Genomic DNA, 12,361 nt, shown 5'->3' on the forward strand with positions numbered 1-12,361 from the left:
GATCATGAGTTGGAGTGCCCTGTTTAGCCACCAGAGGGCACTCCAACATGGACTTTTGTTCACCTTTGACTACATCACCCAATATTCACCTCCTGGACTCATTATCCTCATTTGATTGCACTCAGCTGTTTTTTGTTTGTTCATTAGTGTCTGTCTATTTATACTCAGTTGTTTTTACTTTTGTTTGTGGTTCGTTGTTTTTGTTACGTGCACTTTTGTATTCCTGGCTTTTTGTTTTTGTGGACTGTTTACGTGGAGTTTGACCCTTGCCTGTTTTTGGATTTACGACCTTGGATTTCCCTATAATAAATGCTGCGCTTGGATCTTAACATCTTGTGTCTGTGCATTCCGTGACATAAGTATGATGTGAACCATGCCAATGCAATTACACTAATGCCAACATAATTTTCGAGTCTATTTAATAGAATATCGTGATCAATAGTGTCAAATGCAGCACTAAGATCCAATAACACTAATAGAGAGATACAACCATGATCTGTTGATAAGAGCAAATCATTAGTAACTCTAATGAGAGCAGTCTCAGTACTATGGTATGGTCTAAATCCTGACTGGAAATCCTACAGATACCATTTCTTTCTAAAAAGGAACAGAGTTGTGATGAAACTGCCTTTTCTAGTATTTTAGACAGAAAAGTGAGATTTGAGATCAGCCTGTAATTGACTAATTCTCTAGAATCAAGTTGTGTTTTTTTAATAAGAGGTTTAATAATAGCCAGCTTAAAAGTTTTTGGTATGTATCCTAGTGATAAAGATGAATTAACAATATTAAGAAGAGGATCTATGACCTTGTAATGAATCGTCACTCAGGCTGGGATCCATTTGCATGCTTTATTAAACACGATTGTAGTCGTACAGGCAGGGTAGGTCAGGAGCAGACAGGTATAACACAGGGCAGGCAGAATCGTAATCAAAGGACAGGCAATGGTCAGGGCTGGCAGATAACACTCAAAGATCAGGATACAAAGCACAGGTCAAGGGTAGGCAGCAGAGGTTCGTAAACGATAAGCGACAAGTTCAGCAACAGGTAATCAGTCAGACAACAGAATAACGCTCAGAAATGTACACCAAGGCAATACAAGACTTTGCGTTTGAATGTTGGGTAAGTGAGTCCTTTATAGTCCAGTTAACAAGGTACAGCTGGCAGGTGATTAGTCCAAGGCAGTGGATTATGGGAGATGTAGTGTGTGTGAATATTAGTACTCAGGTGAGGGCTCCCTCTGATGGTCAGAGGAGGGAATCACGGAGTTTGTCTCTGTGACAGACCTCTGGAAGCATCTCTTTCAATAGTCGGTATAGGGTCTAACATACAAGTTGTTGATTTTGATGATTTAACAAGTTTACAAAATTCTTCCTCTCCTAAAGCAGTAAATGAATTGAATTTTTCCTCAGGGACACTACAATGCACTGTCTGATGCGATACTGTAGTAGACGTTTGCATGGTTATCATTTTTTCTCTAATATTATCAATGTTGCAAGTAAAGAAGTTCATAAAGTCATTACTGCTGTGCTCATTGGAAACATCAGAAGTTGAAGCTTTATTTCTTGTTAATTTAGCCACTGTATCAAATAAATACCTAGGGTTGTGCTTATTTTCTTTTTTTTTCAGTTTTAAAAAATAGGCAGATATAGTAGTTTTTAAGGCCTTTCTGTACTCAATCATTCTCTCTCTCCATGCGAAATACTTCTAGTTTTGTTTTATTCCAGCTGTGCTCAAGGTGCATTGTGGGATTGTGAAGCTCGACTTCAATAGGAATTAATTGAAATCGCTCGCTCTGCTCCGTCCGTTCCGCGCCAGTGGACACCTACCGGTAGTACTGAATGCCCATTACAGTACACTCAAATATTGAGCAACTGCAAAATCAAAGTCAATGAGAGATTAATTCTGCCTCAGCATTACGTCTTCATGTTGGGCTCAGCCTGAGGACTTTGTCCACATCACTGGCAATGTTGTCTTGCCAGGCAAAGGAAAAAACCCTTGACAACAATCTCCACACCTTGCTCTTCCTCATTCTCTTCCTCTTACACAAACTCTTCCTCCTCTTAGATTGTTTCCATCCATTGTCCATGTCAACATTCAGTGCACCTGAGCACTCTGAGCTGGCTTATATTTTATATGGTTGGTTTGATCACATCATTAGAAACAAGTGTGAACAATTTTGAGTCAATGTGTATAAACGATGACAAGTGTTGTAGTTTAACATTTGCCACTTGTGTTTACCGTTTTGCAACACAAGTGCATCACAGTGAAATGTGTTTTAGTGAGTGAGAATGTGTTTTGAATTTGACAAAAAAGTTTGAGATTTGCAAATGCTGTCTAACTGTCTGGACTAGTTTAATGTTGTTCAGAAAGAGTGATTTATGCAACAAATGGGTTTAGGCCTTTGAGAATTTTGTTCAGAGAATGGGGTTTCACAAGTTCACACTTAGAAATAATCAGATAGAATAAAAAGTATACATACTTGGTGTGCTGTCCAAGGGGAGGGCTCCGAGCTCAGAGTTTGGCCTGAACCCAGAGTACCCATATCCCTGGCTATAGTATCCAGGTGAGTGTGAGGAGACGGGGTGGTGGAGGGATGCAGAAAACTGTCGAGGAACGTAGGTAAGTCAGCAATGTATGCCTCCTCTCATGCCGGTTGGATAGGCAATTTGAACGTGTTCCTCCCAAACTTTGTTAATAAAACATCATTTATTGTCCTAGCAATAAATTAAGGATGCAAAGGCCCTACAGTGAACAAAAGTGTTTTGAGATACTTTTTAAAAGTGCATAGTAAGTCGGTTGCTTGTAGGTTGTCAGGAAGAGAGTTCCTGCTTGGGACCGAAATGACTAAAGGCTCACTCGTCAGCTTTAAGCCATGTTTTTTTTGGGGTTTTTTTTGTTTTTTGTTTTTTGTACAAGTAACTATTTTATGTCTGGAGCATTTTTTGCTGGAATATGTTTATTTAAGGAATTAGAAAGGTATATTGGGGCAGTACCATGAAGACATTTAAAAAGTAAGAGGATTTTGAATTCAATTCTGAATAATACAGGCAGCCAGTGAAGGGATGTGTGTTGTGATTTCTCTTTTTAGTGTGAATTAGTAGTCATGCAGCTGCATTCTAAACTCTTTGTGTTTAATAGATGTCTTTGGTAACCCAGCAAAAATGCTATTGCAATAGACAAGTCTAGATGTAACAAATGCATGAACAAGTTTCTCATTGTCAGAAGGGAAGATGGACTGAATATGTTTCGGAGGTGATTATATGCTGTTTTAGTAACATTGTTCATAAAACTGTCAAATTAAGTTCTTTACCTGATTACTGGCTTTTAATGATAAAGACTCAAGATATGGAGCAATAGTTCTCCATTCGTCATTATCGATAACAAGTAACTGTTTTATCTTTGTTTAGCTGTAGAAAATTCTGTGACATCCACAGTTTTTTGCTCTCTATGCAGTCCAGCAGCTTGTCATTTGCATACTGGTGAAATGAAATATTGTACTGATTAATTACACCAGCTAAAGGAAGCATGTGTAGGTTAAATAATAGAGTACTTAAACTTAAGCCTTGAGGAACACCACACAATAAGATGTAACGTCTGGAGGTGTAGGTACCCAGTGTAACATATTCTCTGCTGCTTAGGATCTGACCAGACAGGAGCTGATAGACCGACCCAGTTCTGTAATTGGTCGAGTAGAATCTCATGATCAACGGTGTCAAAAGCATGCAGCACTCAGATTTAAAAGAACAAGGATAGCCAAGAAATGGAAGATTAAAGTTTTTTTTTTTTTTGTAGTTGCCGAGCACAAAATAATCAATATTACTTTTCTTCAGCAGGGTCAAACCCTAGCAGTTTTAAAAATTTGTGGAAAAATGCCTTGCTTTAGGGACTGATAAACAATATTCAGGATGTCTGTTAATAAGCAGTTCATGGGTTGGATGGAAAAGGGCAGCTCCTCTATTATTTGAAATCCTCAAGCCATTATGTGGTGCATACCTATATAAGGACTTCTTAAAGTCATGCATATTAAAATATAAGGGTTTCCTTTTTTCTTTTTTGTCAGAACAGAATATGTGATACACAGACATGCCTAAAATGTGCATCTGTAAGCTTGTGGTTGTGTGGTCCGAGCTGATGGTTGGGAGCTGCATGTCTAGACAGCCACAATGACAAAAATGTGCACGCAAGTATCTATAAACTGTGAAGAGCTATGAACATATTGTGCATGCGTATTTAAATTATAAAGACTTTCTTTTCTCAGGTTGTTCTATTTTAAATCTTTTATTACCACAAATTAGAAGCATGGCATTATGTCAGCCTTAATTTGTAAACAGTAGACTTAATATCTCTTGAGAGGAACTTTGCTACATACACTGCATTTTTTGTTTTTAAGACAGGAAATCACTATATCACACTCAGTTGGTGCCACACGAGTGTCTCAGAAAGCTGTAGCTCTGTAATCTATGATATCATGAACCTGCTTTATGTCCTTTTATTGGTCCTGTGGTCAGCTTTCAGTAAGTAGATCACATTTCTTTGCCTCAGATTTTGTGTCTATCTACTGTAAGGAGTCAATAGAATTTTTGCTATGCTTTTGTAAAGATTCATCTGATGCATGGTGCATTACCTAGATTACTATACAGGTTTATTATCTTTCTTTTCTGTCAATATTCAATAATCCAAAATATTTCAAAGTGCAAGGATAGCAGTCAATATAATTTATACAAATATAATTTAACACTATGGGGGTGGTGGAGGGATGCTGATAAACTGTCAAACGAACAGAGGTAAGACTGTTGTATATATACACCTCTTGTCGTTAATGAGTTAACTGACTGAATGCTTTCCACTCGTGTTAATTAGGTTAATTGTCTGAACCTGCTCCTCCCCAACTTTGTTAAATAAACTGTACACTGTAAGAAATGTGCTGCCTTTTACAGTGTCTGATATCATTTTTCATAGATTCAGATAGTAACAGCTCCTACTTTCTTATCTACAATGAGGACCAGAACAAATGTGTGTATGCCGTGAGTGCTACTGAAGTGCAGAATGTGCCATGCGATGCATCTTTCAAAGCTCAGCGTTTCCAATGGATTTCCTCTTCACAAATCATCAGCCTCGCTTTTAATCTCTGCTTGGGAGCCGAAAAGTTCGAAGACTGGGCTACAATTATCCTTCTGCCCTGCAATGAACTCAGCCCAGTGCAAACCTGGGAATGTAAAAATGAGACCTTGTTTGGCTTGAAGAACAAGCCACTGCACTTGAACTATGGATATAAAGAAGATAAGACAAATATGGTGTTGTTTAATGGAACAGGTCCTTTTAGTCGCTGGCTGATTTATGGGACCAAAGAAAATTTGTGTTCTCATGGATATCAAGGTATGTCCAAAATGAGATAGCAAATGTGGATTTAAGACTTAAGGCTGCCAAAATGTTAAATTTATATCTAATATGTCTATTTGAATTTTTCCTGTATGTTGTTAGCATCTGTTAAACTGTTTTCTATATTTTGAAATATTTTAAAGTGCAAGGATAGCAGTCAATATAATTTTGCTGTGTCTTGTAAAGATTCTCCTCATGCAAGGCAAACTACTGTTAGTACTTTAGTGACGGGCAAATCATCTAATGACTTTATCTTTACACTTTCTGTCAAAATATTTTAAAATGAGGATAGGAGTCAATTTAATTTTACTCTCTTTTTGTAACCCAGTCAATGTTACAACAGTTTACTAATTTAAAATGGGAACAATGTTCAATCTAAAACCTTAGAGGTTTGACCTCATTTTAAATAATCTTTATCTTCGGTAAGATAAAGATCTTTATCTTTATCTTCTTAATGCCAAAAAGGTTCTATACAAAGAGAAATGTCTTAAATGATTACATAATACTTTCTTGTTTAATAGTTATTTAAAACTGTTGCGTTGAGAAAGTATGTTTACAAGCTGTTTAATTCATTAAATTAGTCAAAATAAAAAATGAAATAAATTAAAACTAAATGGCAAAAAATAAATAAATAAACAAAATGACCCCATGATAGGAACCTCTAAAAGTTCTAAATATGAAGCACCTGACAGAACCCTTTAAGGTTCTTTATAGAAACTTTTCTTCTAAGATTGAGTGTTAGTGTTATCATAAAATACATGAGCTGTTAAAAATAAAATAAAGGTACTTTGTGTCCCTTTTATATTTAGAGGCAGCTATAATCCCCTACTGGTACATGCCATGTCATTTTAGAGGCAACGTGGAAACATTTAAAATTATGGTAACACTTAAGTTAGGATCCAATTCTCACTATTTAATAGTTTTTTATTAGTATGCATATTACTAGGATATTGGCTGTTCATTAGTATTTATAAAGCACATATTAATGCCTTATTCTGTATGACCATTTTCTACATCCCTTCCTAAACTTAACAACTACCTTAATAACTATTAATAAGCAATAATTAGGAGTTAATTGTGGCAAAAGCTGTAGTAAATAGTGAGAATTGGACCCTAAACTTAAGTGTGACCAAAATTATTTTTATTTAGTTGCTCCAATATTTGTATGTTTGTATTTTTCTATTTTGTAACAACACACATATTCCACTGGAGCCTCAAAAAGCGGCTCCACCGCTACACTGATCTGTTTTCATATCCGGACATCTATATCACACTGAGCCTGTGAGACACTGGGGGTTGTAATTCATTTCCATTCGTTTTTCTTTCACATGCTTTTGTACAAGATGCCAAATGTACATAAATATCATAATTAGCCATTTAAATATAGCCAACATTATAAGCAGCTGATCTCTGTAGTGTCTGAGTATATTCCAGTGCATTCATCTTTGTTCCTGTTTTTCTGCATTTCCCTGCAGTCTTGGATCATCACAGGGAAGGAGTCTCTTTATTCTACATCTGCTTTTCCTCCTTCATTGCTGTTGGTCTCGTCATCATGACTGCAGCAGTGATCATGACCACCATCAGGAGCAAAGCTAAAGGTGTGTTTCAGCAGTTACTCACAGTCAGATCAAAATCTAAAAATGAAAATAATGTAAATGCATACACAATGTGCTGAGAGCATCTCAAAATTCATTATTATATAGATTTAATTTAATTACTGGCTCAATCATACTCTATTTTGGATGCTAAAGTTTCCTTACAAGAAGCTCAAAGACTAACATGCAGCCGCCGATTTTCTGAGCTGAAGATGCCAGTGAATGAACAGTTTCTCTATCTCAATTTTTTGCTGACGACTGTGATACCATCACACATTATGCCTACAGTCAGAGCTCAATATAGTTTCCCTCAGGTGTTTCTAAATAAAAATCTCACACCAGTTGTGAGGTGCATCCTTTCTGACGTGCAATTGAAGACAAATCCATTAATACATATTATGATGATATTTGTTCTTGATGAACTGATGAGGTTTAGAGTCCTGTCTGTGTTTCTGATGTGTTCATGATTAGATTTGATCTTTATCTTCAAGTAGACTAACCCAGTGAAATCTTTGTGCACTTTTGTTAACACAGACGCCATCAACTCCACCACAACTGTTACAGAGGATGAATACATGGATGCGTAAATAATCAGAAGATTTCTGAAGAGAGAAGAGCAGACCTGAAGAGGAGAAACATTTACTGTAAAAATATAAATAAAAAATATATATTTTGTATTTTTTTTTTATTGTATTTGTACCACGGGATGTGAATTGATGACACCACAGGTTGAATAATCTAAATGGGGGATCTTTTATTCCAGACTGCACTTTGAACAGCACAGTGTTAACTATGCAGAATTTAGAAAACTGGAGTAGGAAAATTAAAGCTTGTATACAGTTGTTAACAATAAAGCTTGCTTCTCACATCAAAATGAGTGTCTCTGTTTTTTTTCTCATTCACAACAGCCAGAGATAAATCACAAAACTGGCTAACATAGACAATGGTAGCAGCCTTATATGTTTAACCCTCCCTTCTCTTTTCTATCAATTTGAATAACAAAATTAAAGCATAGAACCAGTTTATATGTAGTGCACTGACAATATAGTTTTATATAAATAATTTAATAAGAAGCTTGCTAAAAATATTAAAAAACACAAACCTTAAGATAAATAATTATGGACTTTTGAGCTGCAAATGACAACTTCACACTCATTTGAAAGTGACCTATAACATCCTATGACATGAAATTCATCTAAATTTAATAGCTCTCATAGATGTGGCTGTTGTGGTTCATGGTGGCACCAGCTGGCTGCAGTAAATGTGGCATATGTTTAAATGATTTTGACATAGTTCTTTTACATTTACTCGCTTTAAATCATTGGCAGTTGACAGATAAGTTGACAGATGTGATCGTAGAACTGATACTTGTCTTGTATTTGCAGGAATGGTGGATCGCTGGCAGACTTGAAGCAGATTCAGACACAGAGTAACTCACAGGAGACGAGGAGAACACGCTGGAGACAGGTGAGTATCTTCACTGGAGTCCTTAAGGTAAGCAGACAGGTAAGTGTATGCATTAATGAGACCGGACAGTGACTGAGTGTGAGCTTGTGTCTTTTATGGTGCTGTTGATGAGGGTGCTGACAGGTGTGCGTGGTTAGTACTCCGGTGATGACGTGCGCTGTGTCTGTGTGAGAGTAGAGCCTGGCGTGTCTGTGACACTGATGGATGGGACACAGATTACTATACAACGACACACTGTATCAAATTTCTGTAGTTTTCAACATGCTGTGTACAGGTTCTACAGTAAGGATTTGTTCATTTTACAGTAATAATGCTGTGAAAACTACAGAAATTTGTTACAGTGTGGATCATTATTGCTGTGATTATTGTATTTCTAGCATGTTATATATTTTTTATATTACTATTTACATATGTTAATTTACTTGTGAAAAACAAAAAGATGAAAAAACAAATCTCCTGCCTATACAACCTGAGATGCTGGGAAAGGCTTCAGCCTCCCCATGACCCTACATATGACAAGCGCTTCAGAAAATGTATGGAATCGGTGGATGGATGGATGTAGTCCTCCCTCTCTCTGTCTCTCTCCTTTTCCCACCAATGTGTCTTCCTTGATCTATGTTTCCAAACAAAATCATTCTGAAGCTATCTCACTTTACAGAAAGATGACTGAAGAAAAAAAAAAGACTAAAAATAGGACACCTGGGTCAGCTTTCAGCTGAAATTAGTTTTGTTTGAAATAATTATTAATTACTTTTATTGTAAATATTCTGCTACGATTTTATATTTCAATATAATTCCTGCAGAAATGCAGAGTTTGCCATCATTCATTTTAATGTGCTTTTATCAGTTTTGAAAGCAGTGTTTTAGCATTCGAAAAATCTGCTCCAAATATATAGTGTTTTGCTGATGGTGAAGTATGAATGACAAAAGTGTTCATGGATTTTGGAAAATGTGATCACTGAATGAAAAAAAAAATTAATTAGCTGTAAAAGCTCTTCCTCTTCCCTGTTTGCACTGATAAATTTGGCCTTATATCACCTCACTAATTATACCTCGCACAAGAGGTGAATTAAAATTGAAGCTCACGAGTTCACACGTACATGAAATCAAAGAGTAATTTATATAGTAATGTATGCGTATTTGGCGTGCTGTCCGGAGGAGGGCTCCAAGCTCGGAATTTGGCCCAAACCCAGAGTACTCACCCTCCTTGACTGGGATAGAAACCAGCAAGAGTGAGGTGATGGGGTGGTGGAGGGATGCTGTGAAACTGTCATATAACACACATATTACATGCCTAAGAAACATCTTTAAAATGCTGGCAGTAAGTTAGTCAGTTTGTTCCATTTGTATATAGATAAAATATGTTAATTGGAATTAATGTGTAGCTGTGGTTTAATACTGCCATAGAAGACTCATCTGAATCTTTTTTTCCCCCTGGATAATATCACGATGTTCTAAAGGAGAATGCCAAGATGTCTATAAATAAAGCTCAAAGGAGGAAGTTTTAAAAATCCTGCAGAAACACAGAAAATTCTTGTGTATTATTTTTCTAGTGTGTCCACATCATACAGAAGAATCAAACCCAAACCTTATCTGCACATATACATAAAGAATGAATAAGGAGAAAATGTGGTTGCAAAGTTAATGCAGTGCGTCTGGAAACAATGATAATGATCACTTCCTGAGCTCAGCTTTTGTGCAATAGGCTGTTTTACTTCTTCAAAGTGTGATAATCTGCTTGACTATTTTCTAACAATTAAAGTAACAATCATTGTACAAGAGAAAAACAAACCGTGCATGTATATCTCTGTTCGATCATGACAGTTCCCAACAATGACTGTGTGGATGTCTAAATCATTTTGTGGATTCTGAAGAGGGAAAAACAGATGTAGAAAAAGTAGGACAATTTATTAGTCATTCAGTAAAACATTTTATATGCTTCTTGTTTATTAATGTTCATTTTATATGTGGCAGGAGAACCCTGTCCCTGATGCTGTTTTGAGTAATTATGACTTCATCCGGTAGAGGGCAGTATTTAATTACATTTTAATTGTATTGTATTCAGGAGGGCTTTTTTCACAATGATGGTTTCTTATACTTAATTTTCAGAGGTGGGTAGAGTATCCAAAAACTGTACTCAAGTAAAAGTACAAGTACTTATAGAAATATTTACTCAAAGTAAAAGTGAAAGTAATAATCCTAATAGTTACTTGAGTAAGAGTAAAAAAGTATCCAATAAAAATCTTACTCAAGTAGCTCGTTACTAGTTACTTTTATTATATATATATATATATATATATATATATATATATATACACACACACACACACACACACACACACACACACACAATAGCATGTTATTATTTAATGTTTATTATTTAAATAGATATTTAATTTATTATCATAATTAGATATCTTTGCAACAAACAAACATAGAAGAGACAAGCATTATTTCTAGCATCTGTAACCCGAATGTATCGTTACTATATTAATAACGTATACAGCTAACGTTACATTTTAAAGAAGAGAGAAAACTCTTTACATGTGCTCGCGCTCATATCTGAACTTGACACAAACAATGATCAAATACACATTGACGGATCTTCTTCTGTCTGTTCTCCAAAATGTAATCAAATGTATATTTCAGCAGGCGCGTGTAAACTGCTTAACTGTGTCAACGCAACGCGTTCATTTTCAAGACGAACAGGTCGCTGGCGCCGCCATTGCGCAATAGTATATGTATAAATTAATGTATAAATTAAGATATATGCCCATAAAAACGGTAAAGAAATACTACATACTTTTGTTATAGTGACGTAATAATGTGTTTGGTTGTAAAATGTCGGCTATTGGCTCGGCTGTATCATGAAGTAAAATCAAATGAAATCGATAGGCCTACCTGTGGAATTGTTCACAGACAGCATACGCAGCTCAACTAATAAAGATCTTCATCGCTGGCAGACAACTGTATGCATTTGCAGATTTGCTTTTAATTGACTGTAGGTCCACTGCCACTTCATCCGCTCCGAGTGAGAACCGCTTCAAACGATTCAGCGCGTGCAGGAACTGAACAAATCATTCAAACTGATTCGCGAATCAATTTAGACAGCTTTACCAACTTGTTTGATCAAGTCTTTGAACAGAATAGACTCAAAAGAGTGATTCATTTGTGAATGGGGCATCGTTCATGAAAAAAGAGACAGCGCGCATGGAATAAACTACGCATTTCTTAACATTTACAGTATTGAATTAAAATAAAGTAACGAGATGAACGTTGCCCATTGTAGCGAAGTAAAAGTACAGATTTTTCATTACAAATTTACTCAAGTTAAAGTAAAAGTACCCACATTTTAATCTACTCTAAAAAGTACAAATTTTCCAAAAAACTACTCAAGTAAATGTAACGAAGTAAATGTACTTCGTTACTACCCACCTCTGTTAATTGTTGTAAAGTCATAAAGTCTTTGGCTTCATCCAGTATAGGGAGCATCTGTGTGTAGCTGTGGTTTGATACTATTTGAGTTTTGAGTTTCTGTCTGGCATCTTTCAGATGTAGCGGCTGGAAGGGAAGGGTTGGATGGAAGGGGGCGGCTGCTCATCATCCTCAAATAAATATATCATACAATAACATTGTTTAACGTGATCTTTGAAACTTTACAGAACTTTTACATTCACAAACAGCTATATTGCACTCTATATGAAAGGAAATATCTGAAAAAGCATAATAGGGGAACATTAAGATCTACTTTACATCAAGATATGGTTCCATTTGTAAAAAATACTTATAAAGCATTTATTAATCTTAATATTAAATTCATCATTGACTAATTCATTATTAAAACAAAAGTTGTATCTTTGAATAAGGTCAAATTAATAATTAAAGTGGCAATTAATGACTTCAAGTAGTCAGTACCTCAT

At 35.8% G+C, this 12,361-nt stretch overlaps 1 protein-coding gene and 1 long non-coding RNA gene across 2 annotated transcripts; one reads left to right on the forward strand and one right to left on the reverse strand.

Moving 5' to 3' along the window:
- The first annotated feature begins 4,431 nt into the window (after positions 1-4,431).
- On the forward strand, positions 4,432-7,631 carry LOC125279950 (macrophage mannose receptor 1-like). The gene is made up of 4 exons (XM_048210179.1): positions 4,432-4,514; positions 4,960-5,376; positions 6,855-6,977; positions 7,509-7,631. The coding sequence occupies exons 1-4, from the start codon at positions 4,469-4,471 to the stop codon at positions 7,559-7,561; spliced, it is 639 nt and encodes a 212-aa protein (XP_048066136.1). The 5' UTR covers positions 4,432-4,468; the 3' UTR covers positions 7,562-7,631.
- A 604-nt stretch (positions 7,632-8,235) lies between these two features.
- LOC125279954 lies at positions 8,236-11,597 on the reverse strand. The gene is made up of 3 exons (XR_007187477.1): positions 11,343-11,597; positions 10,234-10,309; positions 8,236-8,462 (listed from the first exon to the last, which is right to left on the reverse strand). It is a non-coding gene; the product is annotated as an uncharacterized LOC125279954 (long non-coding RNA).
- Between the last annotated feature and the right edge of the window lie 764 nt (positions 11,598-12,361).

This window comes from Megalobrama amblycephala, linkage group LG12, assembly GCF_018812025.1.
Source record: "Megalobrama amblycephala isolate DHTTF-2021 linkage group LG12, ASM1881202v1, whole genome shotgun sequence".
Lineage (NCBI taxonomy): Eukaryota > Metazoa > Chordata > Actinopteri > Cypriniformes > Xenocyprididae > Megalobrama > Megalobrama amblycephala.

Excerpts from the sequence above, each read along its gene's own strand:
- LOC125279950 (XM_048210179.1), top strand. The coding sequence starts at position 4,469 with ATGAACCTGCTTTATGTCCTTTTATTGGTCCTGTGGTCAGCTTTCA. Across the intron at positions 4,515-4,959 it reads GGTCCTGTGGTCAGCTTTCA|ATTCAGATAGTAACAGCTCC; the intron begins GTAAGTAGATCA and ends CATTTTTCATAG. Across the intron at positions 5,377-6,854 it reads GTGTTCTCATGGATATCAAG|TCTTGGATCATCACAGGGAA; the intron begins GTATGTCCAAAA and ends ATTTCCCTGCAG.